The sequence below is a fragment of the Nematolebias whitei genome, chromosome 21 (assembly GCF_014905685.2).
Source record: "Nematolebias whitei isolate Nwh7 chromosome 21, NemWhi1, whole genome shotgun sequence".
NCBI classification, from domain to species: domain Eukaryota; kingdom Metazoa; phylum Chordata; class Actinopteri; order Cyprinodontiformes; family Rivulidae; genus Nematolebias; species Nematolebias whitei.
This window is the reverse complement of record NC_056518.1, coordinates 13392064-13417278: the sequence shown is the minus strand read 5'-3', so window position 1 is coordinate 13417278 and position 25215 is coordinate 13392064. Positions and strand designations below refer to the sequence as shown.

The window sequence follows — 25215 nt, the reverse complement described above, 5'->3', positions numbered from 1 at the left end:
AATTAATTCAGTTAATGCCAGATGTCCAGTCTGGCATTAACTGGACATCATTAACTTCACGCAGACTCTCTTGCTGGTACATTTTCATCTTTAAATCACTTCTTGGTCTGCTGCCTTCATACATCTCCTCCTACATGTCTCTGCGTGAGTGCAGCTACAGCGTGCGCTCTCAGGACATTATTACCTGCAGTGTTCCCTCAGTGAGGACTGAACTAGGCAAAAGGGCCTTCTCCTAGTCCCCTCCTGTTTCCTGGAACACCTTGCAAAAAAGATCTGAGACTCTTGGCCTGACCTCTCTAAGTGGCTTCAAACATCTTTTAAGTTCATGGCAAAAACCAACACAGATGTTCCTGTTTTTAGTTTTTCATACCACTTTACAATGTGGCTGTTTTTGTTTCTTTATTTTAAATACCATTTTCTTTCATTTATTCTTCTCAATTTATAAGCTTTATTTTATGATTGTCTACTGTTGTCATCACTCTTTGTTAAAACCAGGTCTCTCTTGTAAATGAGTCCCCGAGGCTCAATGAGACTAACCTGTATTAATAAAGGTTGAATGAAAAAAATAATTTTGTTCAGTTCTGCCATTTCACAAGTATTTAGCAAAACCCGTGCTAACACAACATCCCTGATCAATACAACACAAATCTGTGCAAAGTAATACAACCACAAACCACAGCATAATGTGGTCAGAACCCCACTTCCCAGCGAGTCTCCCTGCTGGGACTCCAGCTGTGGCTCCTCGGTGTGATCTGACCAGCCCAGGATTAGCATAAAATCAGCCTAAACAGCTGTCCAGATGAATTGAATTCATGCTTCATGCTTCATGCTGCATGATCCCAAACTTACACGACAATAACTTTATATGAATGACATGAAAGGAGAAATGAGAAGCTGCTGGAGGAAGTTTTCTGATTCATGACAGCAGGGGAGCTTCATCATTATCAGCTCTATTATCCCCAGCAGCCTTTCTGTGCTGGAAAAAGAAAACGTTACAGTTAGCCTCATTCTGAACTGCAGTAAGCTTCACCTGCAACTGCATGGACGGCTGAAAGCCACAGTTAATCTGAGCCTTTTCCACTCAAACGAAGCTGATGCTTTAAGTAATTTTAGTGCTTATTAAGTTGATTAGTTTCAAGGCCCATGAGTTCTTGTTGTTACTTAAGGTAGAGGTTCTTGATTAACTGAGAGGGAACTGCAGCAGCAGTCCTCGTCTTCAGGCAGAAAATTGTGTTGACTAATCACCGTCACTGCTCCCGTGAGGTAATTCTCAGAGTTGTTTTTTCTGGCCGTTGGATGCGCTCCATGCACAGGGGAACAGTGGGTTTCTAAAGCCTTGCATCAGAGGAAATGCACAAACCAGAAGCACTGCGGGGCGGCTGGGGCTCAGGAGGATGAGCCATCAGCTTCCAATTGGTTAGATTCTCAGCTTCCCAACTTCTCATGCTGAAATGTCCCTGAGCAGAACTTTTAACTCCACTTTCTCTTTGATACATACTTACATAGTCTACATACATTGGCTTGTGAGTGTGTGTTTATGGAAAAAAAAAAAAAAAAAAAAACTACATAGCATGTAGGAGCCTATAGAGGCTAAAAAGTGCTGAATGGTTATGTTAAATGTAACTTTTTAATAAGAGGAAAAGTGTTCAGTGAAACTAAAATAGATATAAATAAATGCAGTTCACAGAAAGTTAAAATAATAATGTATCAATTAAAAAGGTAAAAATTAAGAAGCTAAATGTATCAAATCAAAGGTAAAAATGATTGGTAATAGTTTTATTTTAATAATAAAACTGTCAGAAGTTGCTATTCATAAAATCATTTTATTTTATTTCTTTCAACGCTCAATTGCATATTTTATGCTTTAATATTTAGTCCAATATTGTGTGTGTGTATATATATATATATATATACATATATATATATATATTTATATATATATATACGTGTGTGTGTGTGTGTGTGTGTGCGCGCGTGTGTGTGTGTGTGTGTGTGTGTTTGTGAATGGGGGGGGGTATATTTGTATGTATGTGCATTTCAAAAAATTTGAATATCATGAAAAAGTTCAATTTTTATGTCAATCACTTCAGAAAATGAAACCTATATTATATAGAGTCATTAAACATGGAGTGAAATATTTCCAGACTTTGTTTGTATAATTTTGATGATTTTGGCTTACAGATAATGCAAAAACAAAATTCATTGTCTTAAAAAATTTGAATTTTGTGAAGAGGTTCACAGGTCACTCAACACCACAGCTAGTGGGGCCAAGATGGTGTAGGGGCAGGGCGGCCGACCTGGGACCCGTAGACCCCGTAGTGTCTCTGAGCAGGACACCCAATCCCAAACTGCTCCCCGGTGCCATAGCTGCCCACTACTCCACCTGGGTGTATCCCAGGTGCTATGGGTTAAATGCAGAGAGCCAATTTCATCTTTGTATGGGAACATTCAATGATGACAACATACTGCACTTGTATTATTATTACCTTCTAAACTTTTTCTTTCGTCTTTTGGCTGCTCTCTTCTTCGGGGGTTGCCACAGTGAACGACCTCACATGAAGACTTGGTGATTGTTTTTATGACAGATGTCCTTCCTGATGCAACCACAGACCACCAAGCTACCACAGCCCCCTTTGTCGAGTAGGGATCTGCTGACTAGTGCGCCCAGGGGAGAAGGTGGTGGGGGTTAAGAGCCTTGCTCAAGGGACCAGAGTGGGGCATATGAAGGTGGAGGCAGGTGTGGGTGCTTCACCTTTCCCATGTTGTCGGTGCTGGGGATCAAACCGGCAACCTTCCTCTCACAAGCTTGCCTTCTCTAACCTGTGCGCTATCACTTCCACATTCTCTCACATTCCTCAAGTCCAGCCACTCCTGATTCAGAGATAGTCAGAAGTGTCTTACCTGCTGAGGACAAAAAGAACTGGACTGTCTCTCCATGGTCCAACGTCCTCTTTCCAGATGAAAGTAAATTTTCATGTCATTTATAATCAAGGTCTCAGAATCTGGAGGAAGAGAGGAGAGGTCCAGAATCCATGTTGCTTGAAGTCCTGAGTGAAGTTTCCACATTCAGTGACGATTTGGGTCCGTGTCTTCTAATGGTGCTGGTCCACTGAGTTTTCAGCATCTAGCAGAACATTCTAGAGACTTCATGTTTCCTGCTGCTGACGAGCTTTATGGAGATGCTGGTTTTATTTTCCAGCAGGACTCGACTCCTGCCCACATTGACAAAGGTACCAAACGCTGGCTGTGGAATATTCAAAATTTCTGAGAAACTGAATTATTATTATTTTCTCAATATTTGCAAGCCATAATCATTAAACTTACAATAAATAAAGAATTGAAATATATCACTGCTTGTAATTAATCTATGTAAGATATGAGTTTCACTTTCCAGTTGTTTTTATGCCTCATAATATGTATAATGTAATATTAACATGAAAGGCACAGGTATTTCATCACTTTGCTACCTTGATTTATGGGTATTACAAAGAAAGAAATTTAATTGTTCCATGGCAACAGACAGTTTATGTATAAACTCCAGCAGCTTAATATGAAACTCAGATGTTTGACTTACTTGATCGATTTTTGAACTTTTAACTGATTGCAAGCCAAAATACATTTTGAACATTGTCCAGATAGCTATTGTTTTTGTAATCTTTTAATCCTCTGCTTTTAGCACAGAGTTTTGGGTCTTTGTTGTGCTGTGGCATCATTTTGTCTATTCGTCAATAATCCCATTGGGCACAGTGTTGCTGTATGGTATTTTTTTTATAGTGATTGCTCACTTACATTATATTTCTTTATTGTTGCATCTTTACTGTCAAGCTATTACCAAGCGATTATATTAGGCTGCATAATAAAAACATAACAGAAAACTAACCCGAGCATCGTATCATGACCAAATGAGACAAGTGTTCACATGTTAGCATGAGCTGATGATTTAACCCCTCAGCATTAGCATATGTTTAAATTCTGTTGTCTGCTGCACACCTAATGGTAGAGTTCAGAGACCACATTGTGTCTAATACTGAAGTTTAATGTTTAGCTTTTGTTTCCCTCTGACTGAAGCTATAACAAGGCTGCTACTGACCTTTATGGAATTTGACACTGACCTTATTTTCATAACTAAACTGCAGCTGAGGCCATTGTTGTCAAATTGAAACTTGGAGGAAGAGTTTTCTTGAAACATATTGTAGTCTGAAGTCGTACATGTTTGTTTTAGTCCCTGTAGCGTCTGATGGTGACATGTTGGATCCATACATCCATTGGATGTATGGATGGAGCATGTGGAGGGGCATTAAGTGCATAACAGATTATAAAGGAAGGAGTGAACAATGCCCCAAAGACCCATCTCTGCACGCTTTGAAGACCCGAACAGACCACCCAGCACCAGCCAGACTCAGCTCATCACCGGATGAAGAGCATCTCAGCGTGACCTCAGCCGAAGTAAGGAGTACTTTCAGGAGGATTAATCCGCACAAAGCAACTGGCCCAGACAACATCCCTGGAAAAGTGTTGAAGGAATGTGCTGATCAGCTCTGTGAGGTGCTGGCAGACATCTTTAACACCTCACTTACCCTGGAGACAGTTCCCACCTGCCTGAAGACTGCCACCATCATCCCAGTCCCAAAAAGCTCTACAGTGACTGGTCTGACTGACTATCGGCCAGTGGCCCTCACCCCGATAGTCGCTAAATGCTTCGAAAAACTGGTCATGACTCACATCAAAACAACCATCAACATCAATGAGGACCCTCATCAGTACGCATACCGTGAGAACCGATCAACAGAGGATGCCATCTCCTCTGTGGTCCACACTGCGCTCAACCACCTGGAGCAGAAAAACTCTTACGTCCGTATGCTCTTTGTGGACTTCACATCCGCCTTCAACACCATGATCCCCCAAACCCTGATGGACAAACTATCCACAATAGGACTAAGCTCCTCTATTTGTAACTGGGTACTAGACTTCTTAACAAACAGACCACAGTTAGTGAGGATCCACAACTTCTCCTCCTCCACCGTAACCCTCATCACTGGCTCTCCTCAGGGATGTGTGTTGAGCCCCCTCCTGTTTACTCTGCTCACGTATGATTGCGCAGCTGCCCATCCAGGCTGTCACATTGTAAAGTTTGCAGATGATACAGCGGTGGTGGGATGCACCACAAACAATGATGAGTCCAGCTACAGGCGGGAGGTGGAACACCTGGAGAGCTGGTGCAAAGAGAACAACCTTCACATCAATGTGAAGAAGACAAAGGAGATGATTGTGGACTTCAGAAGGAAAAAACTCACCTACCCCCACCCCCTGAACATAAGAGGATCTGCTTTGGAAGTGGTCTCCAGTCTAGTGGTTCTACACTTAATGCTCCTCAACCTCCTTCCTGAGGGGACTGGTTGGGCAAACTCCTACGCACCCTCCAGGACCCCGCTGAGGGTGTAGAGCTGGTCCAGTGTTCCACGACCAGGATGAAACCAGCACTGCTCTTCCTGAATCTGAGGTTCGATTATCCGACGGACCCTCCTTTCCAGACATCAGAAGATATTTGAGATAAATGAGTTTTCTTGTACTTTATACTTGTTTTGTAATATCTGCAAGAGAGACTGATGAGAGGACAGCGTGATTGGTTTCCATATTTTTTCTTGTCTTCTGGTCCTTTCACCGCCTCTGAGGACTAAAACTTGTTCCTTCCTATGGATAGAGTTTTTCTTTGCCAAACCACACCTGAGGCATGACGACTTGCTGTTTATCCCTTGGGGGGTGGGGGGAGTTATAGTCCAGAACCACACAGCATGCCCAGAGTGTGGCTCCACATTTTGTAAAGTCTGTTTTTTCTTGGCAAATTCACAAACTGTCTGTTGTATTTTTTATTTTTTTTTATTTTTTTCTCCGTCCCTCTGTGACTTGCAGATAAGAAAACAACCATAGCAACCATTTTACCGCATTTCAAGAAACCATCATTGTTTCTTAAGAAAAAAACTAAGGAGCAATTAAAAAACAATTAGAATAGAGCTGGCATTCGAAGCAGCAGCAACCAGCTAAGCTTTTATTCCAGGTTGTTGTTGAATTCTGCTACTTTGCAGGCACTGATAGAAGTTCCCCTTCAGGCGTCTTGGTCACTATTTATGGATTTATGCCTGCCAGGATTTTAAGGCGACACTATATGGGTTTTAAAAATTCAAGTGTCTGTGACTGAAGACTCTGCATGAAAGGACAAAAACACATTTTTAGGTGCCTGACATCATCTGAGAAACAACATTAGCAGCTGGTTTTGTGGTCAGTTTAATAAAATACATACTTCCTACATTTTTAGTTCTACAAGGCTAATTATCATCAGACACCAAAAGGCAAAAATGAAGCAAAGCGTTCCTGTGTGTTTGTTTATCTGCCCATTTAGCAAAATATCTCATGAACCAGTTGACGGATCTTTAGTGAAACATTCAGAAAGTAATGATTAGGTTGACATCTATGATTGTGTGAATGTTTATAAAGCATTCACAGAGCTGTGATCCATTTTTCTTCCATACGTTTTAAGATGCAATTGTCATCCCGTAGTTTTCGCCATACTTGTCGCACCGCCCTATGAGTTGCATCAGTCCAAATATGTCTAAAAAAGTGGAAAACCCCATAAATATGTTGCTTAACTGTATATGTCGCATCTATTATGCGTCACCGCTCACAACCCAGAAATGTGGGCCGGTCTTGTACCAAAAATTGATGGGCTGTCAAATGGCAGCCGCGGGAGCATGCATGGGAGAACTGTAACAATAATTTAACAAGATTAGCACTTAATATCAATTATTTGTTTGCTCAAAATTATAGTAAAGGTGTGTCTCAGTTGAATTTTTACTTAATAAATGCATTTTAATGGTCAGATTAGCTGCATTTTGCCAGGGCGGTGCAGCAAATTGAAGCTGACTGACGGATGCTCCAAGCAGCGAGCAAAACAAAGGTGGGGAATATGGCAAGCCGATTGTGTCATTAATAGCTGGTGAAGATTCTCAGTCATCCAGGACATGGTAAATTCAAAAAAGTTCATGACAAAAATAATAATCCATCCATCCATCCATCCATTTTCTTCCGCTTATCCGGGGTCGGGTCACAGGGGTAGCAGCCTAAGTAGGGAGGCCCAGACTTCCCTCTCCCCAGCCACTTGGGCCAGCTCTTCCGGGGGAATCCCGAGGCGTTCCCAGGCCAGCCGAGAAACATAGTCCCTCCAGCGTGTCCTGGGTCTTCCTCTGGGCCTCCTTCTGGTGGGACATGTCCGGAACACCTCACCATGGAGGCGTCCAGGAGGCATCCTAAACAGATGCCCAAGCCACCTCAACTGGCTCCTCTCGACGTGGAGAAGCAGCGGCTATACTCTGAGTCTTTCCCGGATGATCGAGCTTCTCACCCTATCTCTAAGGGAGAGCCCAGACACCCTGCGGAGAAAACTCATTTCAGCCGCTTGTATCCGAGATCTCATTCTTTCGGTCACAACTCAAAGCTCGTGACCATAGATGAGGGTAGGAACGTAGATCGATCGGTAAATTGAGAGCTTCGCCTTTTGACTCAGCTCTCTCTTCACCACGACAGACCTGTACAGCACCTGCTTCACTGCAGACGCTGCACCTATCCGCCTATCGATCTCACGCTCCATTTTTCCCTCATTTGTGAACAAGACCCCAAGATACTTGAACTCCTCCACATGGGGCAGGACCTCCTCCCTGACCCGGAGAGGGCACTCTACCCTTTTCAGGCTCAAGACCATGGCCTCGGATTTGGAGGAACTGATCTTCATCCCGGCCGTGTCGCATTTGGCTGTGAACCGCTCCAGCGAAAGCTGTAGATCACGATCTGATGAAGCCAATAAGACCACATCATCTGCAAAAAGCAGAGACACAATCCTAAGGCCACCAAAACGGATCCCCTCAACACCTTGGCTGCGCCTAGAAATTCTGTCCATAAAAATTATGAACAGAATCGGTGACAAAGGGCAACCTTGGCAGAGTCCAACTCTCACTGGGAACAAGCCCGACTTACTGCCGGCAATGCGGACCAGGCTCTGACACGGTCATACAGGGACCTAACAGCCCTTATCAAAGGACCCGGTACCCCATACTCCCAGAGTATCCCCCACAGGGTTCCCCGAGGGACGCGGTCGAACGCCTTCTCCAAGTCCACAAAGTACATGTAGACTGGTTGGGCAAACTCCCACGCACCCTCCAGGACCCTGCTGAGAGTGTAGAGCTGGTCCAGTGTTCCACGGCCAGGACGAAAACCGCACTGCTCCTCCTGAATCCGAGGATCGACTATCCGACGGACCCTCCTCTCCAGAACCCCCAAATAGACCTTACCAGGGAGGCTTAAGAGTGTGATTCCCCTGTAGTTGGAACACACTCTACGGTCCACCTTTTTGAATAGGGGGACCACCACCCCGGTCTGCCAATCCAGGGGAACTTCCCCGGATGTCCACGCAATATTGCAGAGTTACGTAAGCCAACACAACCCTACAACATCCAGAGCCTTAAGCCAAAAATATTAATGTTTATAGTAAAATATAACAAATAAAGTCCAGTTGTTTTTGTATTGAACTTGTTTGAATTTGTCATTTTAGCCACGTTTCCCTATTACGTGATACAACGGCATGCCTTTAGGTTACTACTCTGCTGCCATTAAGTGGCTGAAAGTGGTACTGCTCAATTTTTTTTCAGTCAGAATGAATGAAAACCATCATATCTCAGCCAAAAATTGGTTCATAAATATGGGGAAAAAATCCATATATACGTCGCTTCGGCCTATAAGTCGCAGGGAAATTATGCAAAAAAAACCCAACTATGACTTATAGGCAGAAAGACACGGTATTTCAACAAGTCATAAATCAAAACGTTCGGCTCTTTTAGGAGATGGAGCTATGGCTTGTTTTTGGTGCAACTTTAGCTTTTTAAAAGCTAGCATTTAGCATGCTATTTTAAGCTTTTTCAGCTAATTCTGCAGTTTTTGCACTCATTTAAACTTTTTTCATCCTAATTCAGCAAAAATGTGCTCTCTCCACTTCCTTCTTGTAATTTCAGATACTTTCTGCTTTTTTAGCTACTTTTAGTAGCTTTAGAAGCTTTTAGTTTGAGGAGCCACAACAAGCTGAATCTGGACTAATGAAGTATTTTGGACGAAGGATGAAACTTCTCAACAACAAAAAAAGAAATCGTCCAGATGACCTGAATGATCTTTGTTGGATTTTTTTACCTGGATTATTGAGCAAGAACTTTGATGTTTTGAACCACTTTGGCTATGGCTGCCTCAGAGGAGACGATGAGGGAGAGGGCAGGCCCTACAAACCATCTTATCACCAGCAAACTGATTGGTCCACTATGCAGATGTGCTGCATGTGGGACACAGTTTGTTGTGGCTTGGACTGATGAAGTCCTTTGGATGAAGAGTGAAATGTCTCAACAACAAACAAAAAAAGGAACCGTACAGATGACCTGACTGAACTTTGTTAGATTAATTATAGAATAATTTGGTAACCACTGCTAACATTTACTATCAGTGTTATCTGGCTTGTTAAATCTTGCTAATTTTCTTAATTATAAAACATTAATCTCTGGTCTGGTTGTTGCCTGACCTTTCATTTCAGAACTTCTTTGTAAATAAAAGGGACCAAAATTATTAAAAATTATAAACTGTTGTCTCATTTGTTGCATATATAAAGGTGGATGTTTAGTTTTTACCATTTGGAACAGTGTAAAATATGCACAAGCGTAAAATACAAAGAGCTCTGAAAGGTTCTTCAATGTGTGTGTGTGCCAACGGGCTAAAGACTGAAGCTAAAATTAACAAGGACAAAAAAATAAAGTGCTACAACTAATTCAACTGGGCTTTTATTTTAACATACTACAATTTAGCTGCTTAGCTTCAAATAATCTCATTTCATTCTTTAATCCTTTCTTTCTAACAGGACATGTCATGTAGGGTTTTCATGGTTATGACGTCTCACAGTCTAACTTCGACAGCTGCTGATGGAAAGAGCAGCTGGCGGCACTCTTTTTCACCAACAGTAATCTTTTTCTTCCCGTTTTGTGTGAATTGTCATTTTGTGCTTTGGGCTCAACTAGTGTGACTTTTATGAAGAGAGCATAAAGATGTGCACACCACCACAGTGGTTTGATTTGACGTCTCGTTTTTCTTTATGCAGATGATGGGTAATTATATGTTTTACAATGTGAGCAGTGCAAGTTCAAGCCCTGCTCCCACAGAGACAATGAAAACCCACGTGCATTAATCATCGTAAACACTGATTTATCGAGAAACGATCTCTGTGGTCAGCTGATTGATCATTTTGCACACAAGCTCCTGCAGTTTGCTCAAGTTGGTTGCTTCCAGCTAGAAAAACTCCAATGATGAATTAAAAACACAAAACTTAATCGTTACATTTACTTTTTTCTACTATAGTTTTTTGTATCTACATATTTTTTTATCATTTGAATAATAAAATGTTTTTTTATTAAAAAGATTTTGTTGCAGTTTATTTAGTTAAAAGTGTAAAGTTTGGATAGAGGTGCAATTATTTGCTCCACTGCATTTTTGTAAAGTTTGTTTGGCGAATGGATCTAATTGATCCCCGGGCTCTGTGCATCTCGTATTGAACACTCTCGTTTTCTCAACACAGACAACATCTACGTCTCCCTGGAGTCAACATAACGAAACGCGCCGCTAAATCTGTGGAACTTCAAAGCTGTTTTTCTCTGCTCTCTTGCCAGGGTCATCGCATATAGCCAACATCTATCTGGCTCCCTGGGCAAGATTTAAAGCTTTGGCTTTTGGGTTGTGATTAGAGCTCAAACTTTGGTTCAGCGTTCAGTCGACCAGAAGTAACAGCTGTACACACATGTGAGTCGAGGCAGCGAGAAAAATATGAAAAAGATATATATTGGCAAAACATCCCTGAAAACCCAGAGAAATGGATGCAAGCATCCAAAAAGAAGGTAAGATGAGTAGTCTGGAGAGTGACCTCTGAGCATCATCCTCATAATTTATTATTTTATTTCATTTCAATTAACGGAAAACTTATTAATGAGAAGTCAGGAGGCAACTCAAAGCACATTACATCTATTCATTTCCAGCATTCATCTTCATTTATCAGCTGACATCTGCATTTAGGTCAACAATATAACGAGCTGTCTGCAAAATAAAACAAATAAAAGTTGTAAGAAAGTGCTCTGAAACTGGAAACAGCAGCTCTGACACAACAGGAATAAGAGGAGGAGCTGACAATAAATATAAAGTATGTGATTATTAACAGAATGCAGGTGGTATGCAAGGAGCTGGGAAAGGGGAATGTTGAGGACATGTAGAGGCAACAAATGTACAACGAATAAAAAACAAGAATGTGCAGAAACAATCAAAACACTAAAACTCATGATAATTCCAAAATAAGTACTTTCAGAAGATTTCACAATAATGATGAATAAATTCATAATGTGACATGTTGCTCTAGTGAAGGTAATAAGTATCTCAGTGGGCTGTTGGAGTTGGAGTTGTCCCAAAATTCTGGAAAAACTGCAAAGAAAAAAAAAACACCTAGTAAAATTTTCTGTTGCAGTCTCACTGAATTCTGAGTGTTTGCAACTCAGTACCCAGCGAGCCATGAAGCCATTTTACATGGAGAATCCTTGAAAACAACAGCTTACAAAACTATATTCCACACTGTTCACATTATTTCACTCACTTCCTAATGATTCTTTTGCTAACTAGTCACAACTGTAACAGTTGCAGCTCAGAGATGAGAGCTTAGGGAGAAAAAAAAGAACGGAAGAGCTCGCAAACACAGATGGTCACAGGAGCGCTCATAACAGAAAACAGGTGGTGTGTGAGAGAGCTGAAAAAATATGGAGGATAAGAACTATGAAAGTGAAAAATAAAAGAGCATGAATAAATAATTAGCAGCACGGTGGATCAGTTGGTAGAGCTGTTGCCTCTCAGCGAGAAGGTCGCTGGTTCAAATCCTGGCCTGGGACCTTTCTAGGTGGAGTTTGCATGTTCTCTCTGTGCATGCATGGGTTTTCTCCGGGTGCTCCAGTTTCCTCCCACAGACCAAAAACATGCATGTTAGACTGATTGGAAACTCTAAATTGTCCCTAGGTGAGAGAGTGAATGGTTGTTTGTCTCGTTTGTCTCTATGTGTCCAATCCAGAGTGTCCCCCGCTTCTCACACAGTGATGGCTGGATATGGGCACCGGTGACCCCCTTGACCCCAAAAGGAAGAAGTGGGTAAAATTCATGGATGGATGATTTATGACAACAACAATTATAAAACACCCAATATACTTTTTATAGGCATGGTAAATGGTCAAATGGTCCTGGTCATGGTCAAAGACATAAAAAATACAAAGAGTGTTCGACTTTGTCATGGATTGGATGGTAAAGATAATGGATGGATTAAAAACTCAGACTCATGTTAATCCATAGGAAACCACTGATGACTGGTGTCCATAGGAAACCAAGCCATCCAGCCATCCATTATCTTTTACCTGCTTCTTCCTTATTCGGGTCACAGCGGTCTCTGGTGCCCATGTCCATCCATCACTGTGCAAGAGACGGGGGACACCCTGGACGAGCCACATCGAGACTAATGAGACAAACAACCATTCACTCTCTCACTCTCACTTGGGGACAATTTAGAGTTATCAATCAGTCTAACATGCATGTTTTTGGTCTGTGGGAGGAAACCGGAGTAAAAATCCACACATGCACAGAGAGCACATCCAAACTCCACCCAAAAAGGCCCCCAGGCCAGGATTTGAACCAGTGCAACCTGCTCGCTGAGAGGCAGCAGCTCTACCAACTGCACCACCGTGCTGCAAAACCAAGCCAAGTAACTTCAAATGACTTCCCAAAAACATCACGTACAAACACGAACTGTGACATGGAGCGATTGTAAAGATTTGTTGAAGTAGTGCAACAGAAGGTGACCTGTAAGACTCAGAATGTTAGACCCAAGTTGTCAAATATGTTTAGGCTTCTTGTTGTTGCTCATAAAGTACAACCAATAAGATCATACTTAGAAATGTGAAGCCCCTCTCGGTGGTATGTCATTTACAAGACTGAGGTTGTAAAGGTCTTCAGGCCAAACATGAAGGGGCTTTCCTTGTAACTCTTGCCAGAGATGGTCCAAGTATTAAAAACACCTGAATTATTTGAACCTCTACAACATTCAGCTGTACACTCTGCAGACACCTGCTGATGGGTGATGCTGGCTGAGGGATGGTGCACTCACTGTGCCTGTTGCATGGAGACAGTCTGAGAGCAGAGCATCCATCAATCCAGCTAAAAGCCAAATCTCCTCCAGCACTCACCTCTGCTTCAAATCCCTAGCTTTTCATTACCACGTTGGTTCCCTCAGTCATCTTGTCAGTGTGTTTTCACGCCCCAAACCTGCATCAAATGTGCAAAAGTACACTTCATGTCTGATATGCTGCAGCTGATGTTAAAATGATGGGACTTCTCCATCGTCTCGTTCTGTCTCAGGCTCTTTCTTTGCTTTCTGTCTTTTTTAAAAGATTACAAACACCCAAAAACATGTGTACCATCTTATATTTTCCAGACCTTCTTCTATAAATTACCAAAGGTTGTGCTCTGAGGCCGAAATCCATTTGTGCTGTTTCAGAAATTCGATAGGAGACTTGTGTAATGAAATTCACCATTATACCAGTGGGAGATCTTCTCCCAGCTCTGCTCCTTCCATGTGAATGGGAGATTAGCATTCCTCCTCCATCCATCTCCTCCTCCTCAGCTTCCTCCTTGCCCTGTCTGTCTCCATACTGAACTGTATCCAGCTGCCCATCGTCCACATTAACCACCTTCTCACATAAACACAGACACTTTACTGTTTGTCCAATTTTGTCTTTCTCTCTGCCGGACTCAATGAATGTTCACGTAACTCCTGCTCTCCAAACTCTCCCTGCTGTCTGATCAGCGCCTTCCATGACCACAAAGATGACCTTCGCAAGCGCCTGTCGTACACAACCCACAAACTAGAGATGGTGGAAACGGAGTTCGACTCCACTCGGCAGTACCTGGAGACGGAGCTGCGGCGTGCCCAGGAGGAATTGGAGAAATTCACAGAGAAGCTGCGCAGGTGAGCGAAGAGCTGATGTGGTAGTAGCTGGATGTCATTCACAACACGGACTCTGAGCGTCACGTCTTGCATGAGATCATAACTATTGTCACCGTTAATCAAGTTAAAGGGCAAAACTGTTCTGTAGTTTTTAAAGACTTTGTCTTAATTTAATTTTATTACATATTGTGTTGAAAGAGTAGTGTAGGATATCTCATCCAGCATATCTCTTTAAGATAAGATAAGATAAGATAAGATAAGATAAAACTTTATTGATCCTGCAGGAAATTGTTGTGCCAGAGTTTCTGTACAAAGGAACATACACAAGAATCACACAAGTTAATATTAAAAATAACAAAGAATATATAAAATACCAACATTAAATTCTAAAACAGGCGCAAACAGAAAGATTAAAGTGTTTATTGTGGTGCAGGATTAATTTTATTGTCCTATGTGTAGAAAGGGGGAGGAGTTTAAAAGTTTGATAGCCACTGGGAGGAAGGACTTCCTGTGTTGTTCTGTGGAGCACCTCGGTGTCTCAGTGTACGATTGAAGGTGCTGCAGTAAGACTCCAGGGTGCCATGCAGGGGGGGTGACGTGTTGTTCAGGATCTGGAGCAGTTTCCTCCTCATCCTCTGCTCAGACACCTCTGTCAGAGACTGCAGGTCCACTCCCAGAACTGAACCAGCTCTCTTGGTGAGTTTTTTTGAGTCTGTTGACATCAGCTTTCCTCACCCTGCTGCCCCAGCACACCACAGCGTGGAAGAAGATGCTGGAGACCACCGAGTGGTAAAACATCTGCAGCATGGTCCTGCAGATGTTAAAGGACCTGAGTCTCCTCAGAAGAAAAAGGCGACTCTGTCCTTTCTTGTAGAGGGTGTTGGTGTTAGCTGTCCAGTCCTGTTTATTAGGGTTAGGGTTATATTACTAAATCAACTCACACTGTGTGAAATGCTATATAAAACAGATGAGTTTTTAGCAGAGATTTGAACACAGGAAGGGAGGTGGCCTGCATAATTGGGGGGCAGGTTGTTCCAGAGTTTGGGACCCATAACTGAAAAAGCCCGATCTCCTCTGAGCTTCAGTCTTGTTTATGGAACAGCCAAAAGCAGCTGGTCAGATGATCTCAGGGCTCAAGAGGGAACATATGACTCCAGGAGCTCAGAGAGGTAAAGGATTGCAAGGCCATTTAGGCATTTGAAGGTCAACAGGAAATTTTTAAAATCTATTTATTCTAGTACACACAGGGAACCAGTGAAGGGAGGATAGAACTGCTCAAACCTATGAGTTCCAGCTAAGAGCCGAGCAGCAGCATTCTGGACGAGCTGGAGACGTGAGATGGAGGCCTGGCTGACCCCAGCATAGAGTGCATTGTAATAGTCCAATAGGGTCGTGATAAAGGCATAGACTAGTTTCTCGAGGTCGGATCTGGACAACACTGACTTGAGCTTAGCTATCTGCCTTAACTGGAAGAAGCTTTTTTGCAGAAAAGAGTTGATTTGTTTGTCAAACTTGAAGTCAGTGTCTAAAACCAGACTTAGATTTTTACCAGACTGCTTAAGATAAGGCTGAAGGGAGTTCAGGTTGACAGGATCAGAGGTGGCGGTTGAGCTAGAGCTAATCACAATGGCTTCAGTCTTCTCATCATCAAAACTTGAGAAATTTGAAGCCATCCATGCCTTAATGTCATCCAGACAATTTAGGAGAGTGTGAACGGAGCCAGCCCTAGCTGGTTTCAAAGGCAAGTAAATCTGACAGTCATCAGCATAACAGTGGAATGAAAGATCTTGTTTTCTCAGGATGGACCCCAGTGGGAGCAAATAGAGTGAGAACAGAAGGGGTCCAAGAATTTAGCCCTGTGGGACCTTGCAGGAAAGAGGAATTGAAGCAAATACATTATTACCAACCTTGACACAGAAACTCCTGTCACTCAGGTATGAGCGGAACCATTCTAATGCTGCACCTGTAATCTCAACCACTGTTCCAGCCGTGATATAAGGATACTGTGGTCAACAGTATCAAAAGCAGCAGTAAGGTCCAGGAGCACAAATACTACAAAGTGACCAGAATCATTTGAAACCAGAATGTCATTACATTACACATATAAATAGGATTAACTTTTTATTTATTTTTATTTGTAAACTATAAATACTTGTAGGTACAAGATCCAGGGATTCTGTTGTGTCAAGTCTGGCAGAACATTGCCTTTCAACCCCACAAGAAGTGTTACTTTCCCGTGAGTTGAGTTTAATTTGTGGCATTCTGCTGAAGAAGTACCTCCTAATTGACAGATAAGGACAGGAGAAGCTGAAACATCTGAAATGACTAACAGCACTCAGTGATGGAAGGTTTAATGCGTTTTATTTATCCTCTATTTGCTGTGTCAGCCTCTTCTGTCAAGTGTTGCTCAGTTATTTTCATTTTACTCCTTCCTTATTGGCTCACATCTCTTTCAGAACAGTATTTCATGTTTTGTCGTATTGTTTATGGCCTCCACATCCCGCATGCTCCATATTTATTCAGCTAATGGAGCCGTAAAAGCTGCTTTATAAATACTCACTTAGGTGTTGGAGATGGCATTTAAATATGAGCTAAAAGTTAAAAGGTGCAGTCATAAAACACAACAAACAAGTACACAAAAAGAGTTATGGTCCTGTTTATTCACAGTTACAGATCCAAAGGCTAAAAGCAACTCTCACTATAAAGTTATTTCACTAAAAATACCAGTGACCATAATTACATCTTGTAGTTCAATGTGTAACCATGGTGACCGTGGTGAAGTCATAATATCATTTTAATTTCCTGCAAGTGCCTTCTGAACATGTTTAAATTCTCAGAATGAGTTTGCCATGATTACCATCTCTGTGAGGTTTAATATGCTTACGAGTTTGTTTTGTCACGTTTCTTCACTCTTGTTTGTTTGTTTTTATTCTTAAGGATCCAAAGTGGCTACGCAGCTCTCCAGAGGATCAACCAGGAATTAGAAGACAAGATGTGCAGGACGGTAAGAAATGCTGCTTGAGCTCAGACTGAATCTAACATTTTAATTTTAAACGTCATAGATAGAAAGGACATATATGGCGACTCGTGTCTGATTTCATGTGTTTACTTGTGATGTTTTCCCAAAAGTGTTGAGAGCTGCATCTTGTTGCACGTGTTTCTACCTTACCATCCAATCCATGACAAAGTCGAACACTCTGTATTTTTTATGTCTTTGAACATTGTTTTCCAGGTTATCTATTGGATTTACCATGCCTATAAAAAGTATATTGGGTGTTTTATAATTGTTGCTGTCATAAATCATCCATCCATGAATTTTACCCACTTCTTCCTTTGTGGGTCACGGGGGTCACTGGTGTCCATGTCCAGCAGTCACTGTGTGAGAGGCGGGGCCACCCTGGACAGGTCTCCAGTCCATCACAGGGACACATAGACACAAATGAGACAATCATTCACTCTCTCACTCACACCTAGAGACAATTTAGAGTTACCAATCAGCCTAACATGCATGTTTTTGGTCTGTGGGAGGAAACTGGAGTACCTGGCGAAAATGTACGGACAGAACATGCAAACTCCACCCACAAGGTCCTGAGCTGGGACTTGATCCGGCGACCTTATCAGAGTCAGAGTTTCTTTATTGTCATTCGCACCTCATGTGGAACATGTGGTGGAGCGAAATTATGTACACAGGGTCCCAGTTACATCCAACAATAAAATGTAAAAGAAAAACAGTAATGGCATCTAAGATATGAATTAAGAAAACCATCAACTAAATATACAATGAGCACTAGTAGCATAAAAACATTACGTCAAACAGCAGCACAAACATGAACATGTCTGTGTGAGCAGATGAGCACACATGAACACATCAACATTGAAAGAAATCAGCAGCAACATGAAACAGATCAGCAGCAACATGATGTGATTTTTTCACAGTGATTATTCTGATTAGATATTCTTGAGTCTAACAGCCTCGGGGTAGAAGCTGTTCCTCAGTCTAGTGGTTCTACACTTAATGCGCCTCAACCTACTTCCTGGGGGGAGTGGGGCAAAAAGTGTGTGTGCTGGGTGAGTGGAGTCCTTCATGATGCAGGTAGCCCTCTTCCTGCATCTGGAGGTGTAGATGTCTGTGATGGTGGTCAGGCTGACTCCAACATTCTTCTGTGCAGCCTTCACCACTCTCTGCAAAGCTTTTCTTTCTGCAGCTGTGCAGCCTCCATGCCACACGTTAATGCTGGAGCACAGGAGACATTAATGCTGAGAGACAATAGCTCTATGAACAGTAGATTAGACTTTATTTCATCAGGGGGTTTGAGTAAATGATAGAACAGCTTACGAAAGAAAAATGTCAAAATTCTCAAAATAATCAATTACCGTATTTTTCGCTGTGTAAGTCGCAGCTTTTTGTACAAATTTGTAAGTCCTGCGACTTATTCACTGAAGCGACTAATGTACATTTGTTTCCCCATATTTATAACTCAATTGATCTTGGAAATCAATTTTTGAAATGCAGCTTATTTGATCAATAAAATGCATTTATTAAAGAAAAGTTCAATTGAGACACACCTTTACTATAATTTCAAGCAAACAAATAATTGTTTTTAAGTGTTAATCTTGTTAAATTCTTGTTAAAGTCCTCTCGTGCACGCTCCCGCGGCCACCATTTGACAGCCAATTGATTTTTGGCACAACCCGGCCCACTTTTCCAGGTTGTCAGCGGTGATGCGTAACAAACGCGACGCGTCAGTGGTGACACATAATAGATGCGACTTATACGTCGAAGTGACATATTTATGGATTTTTCCACTTTATTAGACATATTTGGACTGACACGACTTATAGGGCGGTGCGACGTGTATGGCAGAAAATTCAGTATATATCCCAGGGTTCAGCTTTTATTTTATTTTTTAGAATCATTGTGCAGCGTAGACAGAAATAAAATTACATATTATCTATATTCATGGTGTCACACCTGAATCGGTAAGTATTAAACGTATGGAGCCATGCTGAGAAGAAAAGAAGCCAAACAGACAAAGAAGTTTAAAACTGCATAGGTACTGTTAAACCAAGAGACAATAGTAAATGATTGTGCTTCAGACTTGCAGATGCAGAGATGGTACAAATGACACGATATTAAATCAGCTAAATAATTTAGGAGCAGCGATAACATTCTTGCTCTCTGTTCTCTGTCACTTGGAAGAAATTGGAAGCCCTCTGTAATCAATTCCAACTCACCTGCTCTGCAGCAGAAGCACTCTCGTCTCTCACGGAGCAATTACTTGATCAAAGACGGGCCGCGCAATCAATGTCCGAAGTAATTGGTCTTAGAGCCACGCAACCCTGTTAGAAAACTATTACAGCTAGCTGCCGTTCTGGTTAGCTCAGCGCCAACTGTCCAATTACATCAAGTGGAGGCGTTTTCCAAGAGTTTTTTTGTTTTGGTTTGTTTTAAGCTGTGGTGTATACGAGCCTGAATCAGTGTAAAAGATGAGCTGGCTCTACAGTGATCAGACATCTCATCAGAGGTTGTATCGGTGGCACTTTGTGCTGAAACTGGCAGGTATTAGAATATCAGCTGTCAGAACATTAACCCAAGGTCAAGCACTGACTAATGGTTTGTACTTCCAGTTTCTGTCAACAGGTGAAACTCATGCAGAGTCTCAATTTATATTTGACTCTGTTATTGTTCCAATCCCAAAAACAAAGACTGCTCTGTCACTAAACGACTTCAGGCCTGTTGCCCTGACTTCATTAGTAATGAGTTATTTGTAAAAACTTATTTGGGACATACTCTTGTTAAAAGTAAAAAATATATATTTGGACCCACTTTAATTAACTTATTGGACATGTAGAGGATGGAGGACACAACAGGAACTCTTTTAAATATGATTTTAGGACACCTTGAACGTACAAAAACCTCTTTGATTGATTTTTATTGACTTTTAATCTGCTTTTAATTGTATTTAATCCCACATTTTAGCAGATAAATTATGATGCTTTAATCATCTTGACTCTGGCCTCGTATGTTGCCTTGTGGATGTTTTAACTCTTAGCAGGTTTCTGCTTTTTGGCACCAGCGGATACCGATGTTATCGGCTATTAAAGAAGACGGTGGCAGCAGTTTCAGCCATGGCAATGCTGCCGAGCCTGTCTGCAGGTTTGGTTCATGCTACAAGTACTCAAAATCAGCTGATTTACGAGCTAAACCATAAGATGGAAGTGATTTGTGAGAATCGCAGGCCAATTGCAGCTTCTGGGACTCGCCAGCATGTTGGGGATGACCTTGGAGGGAGCTAATAATCACGGACCAGTAGAATGCCCAAAAAATCTGGCCAATTTGATTAAAAGTACCAGCAGAACTGAAGGCTGATGTGAAATAACAGTCTGCCTGCAAAAAATCAACAACTGTGGTTTATCTTAATCTGACTCCGCCCGTTGGCCTCGAAGCAGGCCGACTTATCAAATTTCTCCTGGGATATGTGTAAACTAAGAAAGCTCTGTCTATCAATCTGTCAAGCTGTCTATCATGGTCTCTTAGGTACACCCCCTCCTCCATTGCCAGCCCTCTTCCTTGTTGACAGTCATGTCAAACTGGTTGAAAACAACAAAGTCCATGCTCAATAATCCAGGTATACAATCCAACATTTTTGTTGTAAAACCTTTGAATGGCCTCATTTTTAGGACAAATAATTTTTCTGACAGGATTCAAGAGTAGTTTAGACTTTAGACTTAAACCCTCATTCTCCGTCTGACATTTGGGGTCGGGGGCAGGGGAGGGGGGTAGGCTGCCTGGTTGGGGTCTGGGCTGTGGGTGAGTATTGGGCCTTTGGGGGCGATTGGGGGTGGGGGTGGGGCTGGTGCTCCGGTTCTCTCTGGATTATTTGGATCCTTTGATCGGGGTTCCTGGTTCCGATGGCCAGCCCTTTGGCTGGGGTGGCTGCTGGGTTCTGGCGGGAGGTCGGCTGTGGTTGTGTGTGTGTGGTCGTTGGTAGTGCGTGACAGCGGTCGGGGACATGGCTTCACTTCAACGGAGTGCTGGCTGGTCAGCCTGATGTGACATTCACGGTGCGGGGTGCTGTGTGTGCGTGTGTGTGTGGGGGGGGGGGGGGGGTGCATGGGTGGCATGCCTGGGCTTCTCCGGGCCTGTGGTGTGCGGCTTTAGGGATGCATTGGTGCGCTGGGCCGGCCTTCCTCAGCTGCTGCTCCCTGCTGCTCTGGCCCCCGGCCTGTGGCCGGCTTGCGGTCACTGTTGGGCAGGTGGGGCACATGGACAGCCCAACAAAGGCTCTGTCGGGCTGTCTCTGTGTGCCTGTTTGTCTCAGGTTGGGTTTTGGGTGGCCCCCCTCTCTTGGACCAGTTTTGGCCTCCCATTTGGTGGGTCGTGCTCCCCTCCGGTGGTGGGCCCCCCTGCCGCCGGTGCATTGGCGGCTCTCAGCAGCTGGGGCTGGGTGGTGGGGTGTGTGCGGGCCGGCCCTGGTGGCTGCCTGCGGGGGCCTGGGCGCCCTAGCTCTGTCGGGCCTCTGTTGGGGGGTGGTATGACCTTGAGACTCGGGGCTTGGTGTCCATGGCCGGATCCACTCTGGAGGGGCGGGTTGCCGGTGGGGCCTGTTGACTCATCGCTGCAGCCTCCTGGGGGTTTCTGCATTGTGGTTGTTGGGGATCGCCCAGGGCTTCCCTGTGGTTCTCTCTCTGGGGGGGTGCAGGTGTCCCTGTTGGGGGACTACCGGAGTTCCGGGCTTGGGGGCCGCTGTGTGTCTGTGGTTCCGGTCTTCCCTGTGTTACCTTCGTGTACTGTGGGGACGGGTTTATGGGTCCCCACATCCACTATTGAACATTTTTATGGAGAAACCTTACAAGCATGCTCACACAGGTGTTTAGATTCAGGTGTTTATCAGATACACACTCAGTTGGGTTGTGGTGGCCATCAAATATATCTTGTATTACCATGTACTGTATAAAATACTTTCTAATGATGTTTTAAGTATCATTATATAAGTTGTTTGTTGTTGTGGTTTCTTGGTTTTGTCTGGGTTATTTTTTTCTTTCCACAGGTCTAGAGGCAGACTTCAATGATGTTGATTTGTGTTCTCTTTATACCTCTCTCTCTCTCTCTCTCTCCTCTATTCCTATCTCCTTCTTTACCTTTTAACCCTTCTCTCACTTTTCTGCTTTGTTTTCTTCTTTGTTTTTTATCCCCATGTCCATTAAAATTTAATTTATATATCAAGCAGAGCATTAAGGCCAGCCATAATGCTCTGCTTGTGGAAGTGAATCTGTTGGGCTTCACTTTGACACTCAGACAATAATTCTACGTGTCACAATGCCGGACAGGACAAGGGGGAAAAATAAAAGAGTAGTTTAGATTGAGAGGTGATACAACATAAAAGTGGCATCTCGCTGGGGTGCAACTGTTGGATGGAGACTCAAAATGGTGGAAAACTGTGAGCAAATAGGCAGATGTTCTGTCGCAGTATTACTGATCTCTGAGTGTTGGCAAACAGTGAGCTGTGGTTCAAATAGCCAGTTTTAATTTTATAAATCAATGCATTTTTTTTAAATCTCTGAATGACCTCAAAATGTTTATGGCAGTTGTGAATGCTACTTTATAAACTTTTACACTGCCATCAGTTTTATCATGATTACCTTGGCAGAATCATGAAGGTGTTCCTGCTGGAAGCACCCCCGGGCACCATCAGATGTGCTACAGCTAGCTGCTACTAGCACTTGCCATTAGTTCATCAACATTTTCAAAATAAAATCAAACAAATGTTGTTTACAAAGCTATCCTCAACAGGTAAGATACTTATTGTTAATAACACTTCCATAGAACCCTACTTTAAAAACCCCATTCTATTACGTTAGTTTTTTTTCATCTTTTAAATAATTTTAAAGTTGATTTCATGAACTCTGAATTTATTCAGACCTTAGAAAAAGATTTAGTTGCTGATGAATTTTAAAAAGTTTATGAGTGAAACTTCGACGGGTGATTAATGCGGTAAAAATGTGAAATTAATTGTGCTTTTTCATGCTTTTACTTTAAGAAAAATAGTAGCGGTAAACAGATGGTTGGCGTGTATATTTAGCTTTATGACTAATGTAGAATAATGTAGATTAATCAGATGGATTTTTCTTAAAACAAATTACTTACAGTGGATCAGTGAGCCACTAATTGTAATAAATTGCCACAGAAATGAAACGCAAAGCAAGAATTTCTAACTTTATTTTTTATTGCTTTGTCACAGAGGACCAGAATAAAAGCCTGCAGGGTCCTCCTATCATCAGCTCATCAGCATATTCTAGTTTTGTCAGGATGATTTTGAAACATCTTGACTTTTCAAAGAGACGTCTGTCGCGCAGAAAGCCTCGTTGTAGCAAAGCGCCATCAGTAGCAGGAGACAGTGAAAGCGAAAGAGGTTTTTTTAGAGGCAGGCCTCATTGGAATTGCCATTTCTTTTGATGTCATGTCATGAAATGACATTTTCAAGGGGTGAGGGGATGTTTCTTTATAGAAGGCAGCCAAGGCAGGCGATGACAAAGGCAGCTCAAATCAAATAAGACATATAATTAAAAGTTCTGAGATGCCTGAACCGAGAAGGTCAACAGAAAAATATTTAAAAAGCAAAGAATAAACCGGAATCATGAAGAGCAAAGCTGGAGATTACCACCTGGAAAAACTGTCATGATGCAGGCTGTAATGACATCAAGAGGATGTACTCAGAGGGGGTCACCAGAGAACCGTCTTAGTTTGATCTGAACAAAACCCACGAAGCTGTCTGCATGGATGAAATGAGACATCACCTCTCATTACTCAGAAAAAAATCCACTCGCTGAAATGCAGCTCGGTGCATCAGTAAAGTAATAGTTCAAATTAATCTTGTGCCTCTTCCCAGGCAGTGCTGGTGCAAGCAGAAATTTGCATACAATTGTTATTCAGGAAGGTATTTATTTATTTATTTTACGTCCGTGATGCCCGAAATACATCATGAAGACGTTCGGATGGAAGACACTTCAAAGATTCCAGCTCTCTAAACAATCATTACGGTCCAATGTAAACTATACCCAAAGATTTAATTGTCTATTATATAATGCTGTTTATGCAGCTTTATTTTGTGCTACATTAAAAACGGTAAAGAGCTGTTTATTGAGCAGGAGATCTTTGTTTTTATACTCAAAAAAGTATATCCCATATAACTAATAGTCTCCTTGAAATTGGCAGAAAATCAAGCTCATCGGGCTTAATTAAAGCTTTCTCAATATCCACCCTCCTAATGAGGATAAAGATCACTTCTTCATCAAGCACTTGTGCTGTGAGCTACTTTTAAACATTCACTGAACTATTTTTTCCATCTGCAGTTTGCCAATAATCACTATTGCTATAAACCCTTGATTACTTTAAAAAGATAAGTGGACAGAAGCTGATGTGATTTCTCTGCAATACAAACCAACAATCTTTAGCTAAAATAAGGAGTTAGTTATCTTTGAAGGAATGCATATCACCCACCACGTTTCAAAATAAGATCATCAGTTGTTGAGAAACAACAGTGTTGTAGCCTTTTTGTTCAAATCTTGGCAATAATATGCACAATCACACAGAATATATATATATATATGATTTATGAAAGTATATATATGTACATATATATATATATGTGTACATGTATATACTGTATATCCGAATATAAACCCCCTGAGTTGTAGCTATTTCTAATTCTAAGGTTGATTAGCTGTGGCAGCCATCTCAAGTTGAGTGAAGTTCTCGTTGGAAGTGACAAAAAGACAGGAGACAGAACTGGAAGTGGCAGAAAGGAAGATGTTGAGGTTCTCCTTAGGAATGACAAGAATGGATAAGATTAGGAATGAGATCATCAGAGGTACAGCACACATTGAACAACTGGGAGATAAAGTTAGAGAGACCAGACTGAGATGGTTTGGACATGTCCAGAGGAGGGACAGTGGTTTGGACATGTCCAGAAGAGGGACAGTGGTTTGGACATGTCCAGAGGAGGGACAGTGGTTTGGACATGTCCAGAGGAGGGACAGTGGTTTGGACATGTCCAGAGGAGGGACAGCGGTTTGGACATGTCCAGAGGAGGGACAGCGGTTTGGACATGTCCAGA

At 42.3% G+C, this 25215-nt stretch overlaps 1 protein-coding gene across 2 annotated transcripts in view; it reads left to right on the top strand.

Annotated features, from left to right (window-relative positions):
- LOC119427813 (brain-enriched guanylate kinase-associated protein) overlaps positions 1-25215 on the top strand; it is a 65088-nt gene that overhangs the window by 18982 nt on the left and 20891 nt on the right. The window contains exons 1-3 of one of the 2 annotated variants that reach the window (XM_037695460.1): positions 10851-10967; positions 13958-14119; positions 17036-17102. In XM_037695460.1, the coding sequence (XP_037551388.1) occupies positions 10897-10967; positions 13958-14119; positions 17036-17102 (300 nt within the window). In that variant the 5' untranslated portion in view covers positions 10851-10896. Of the gene's footprint in view, positions 1-10850; positions 10968-13957; positions 14120-17035; positions 17103-25215 lie in introns of those variants that run through there. The other variant, XM_037695459.1, reaches the window with a different exon arrangement.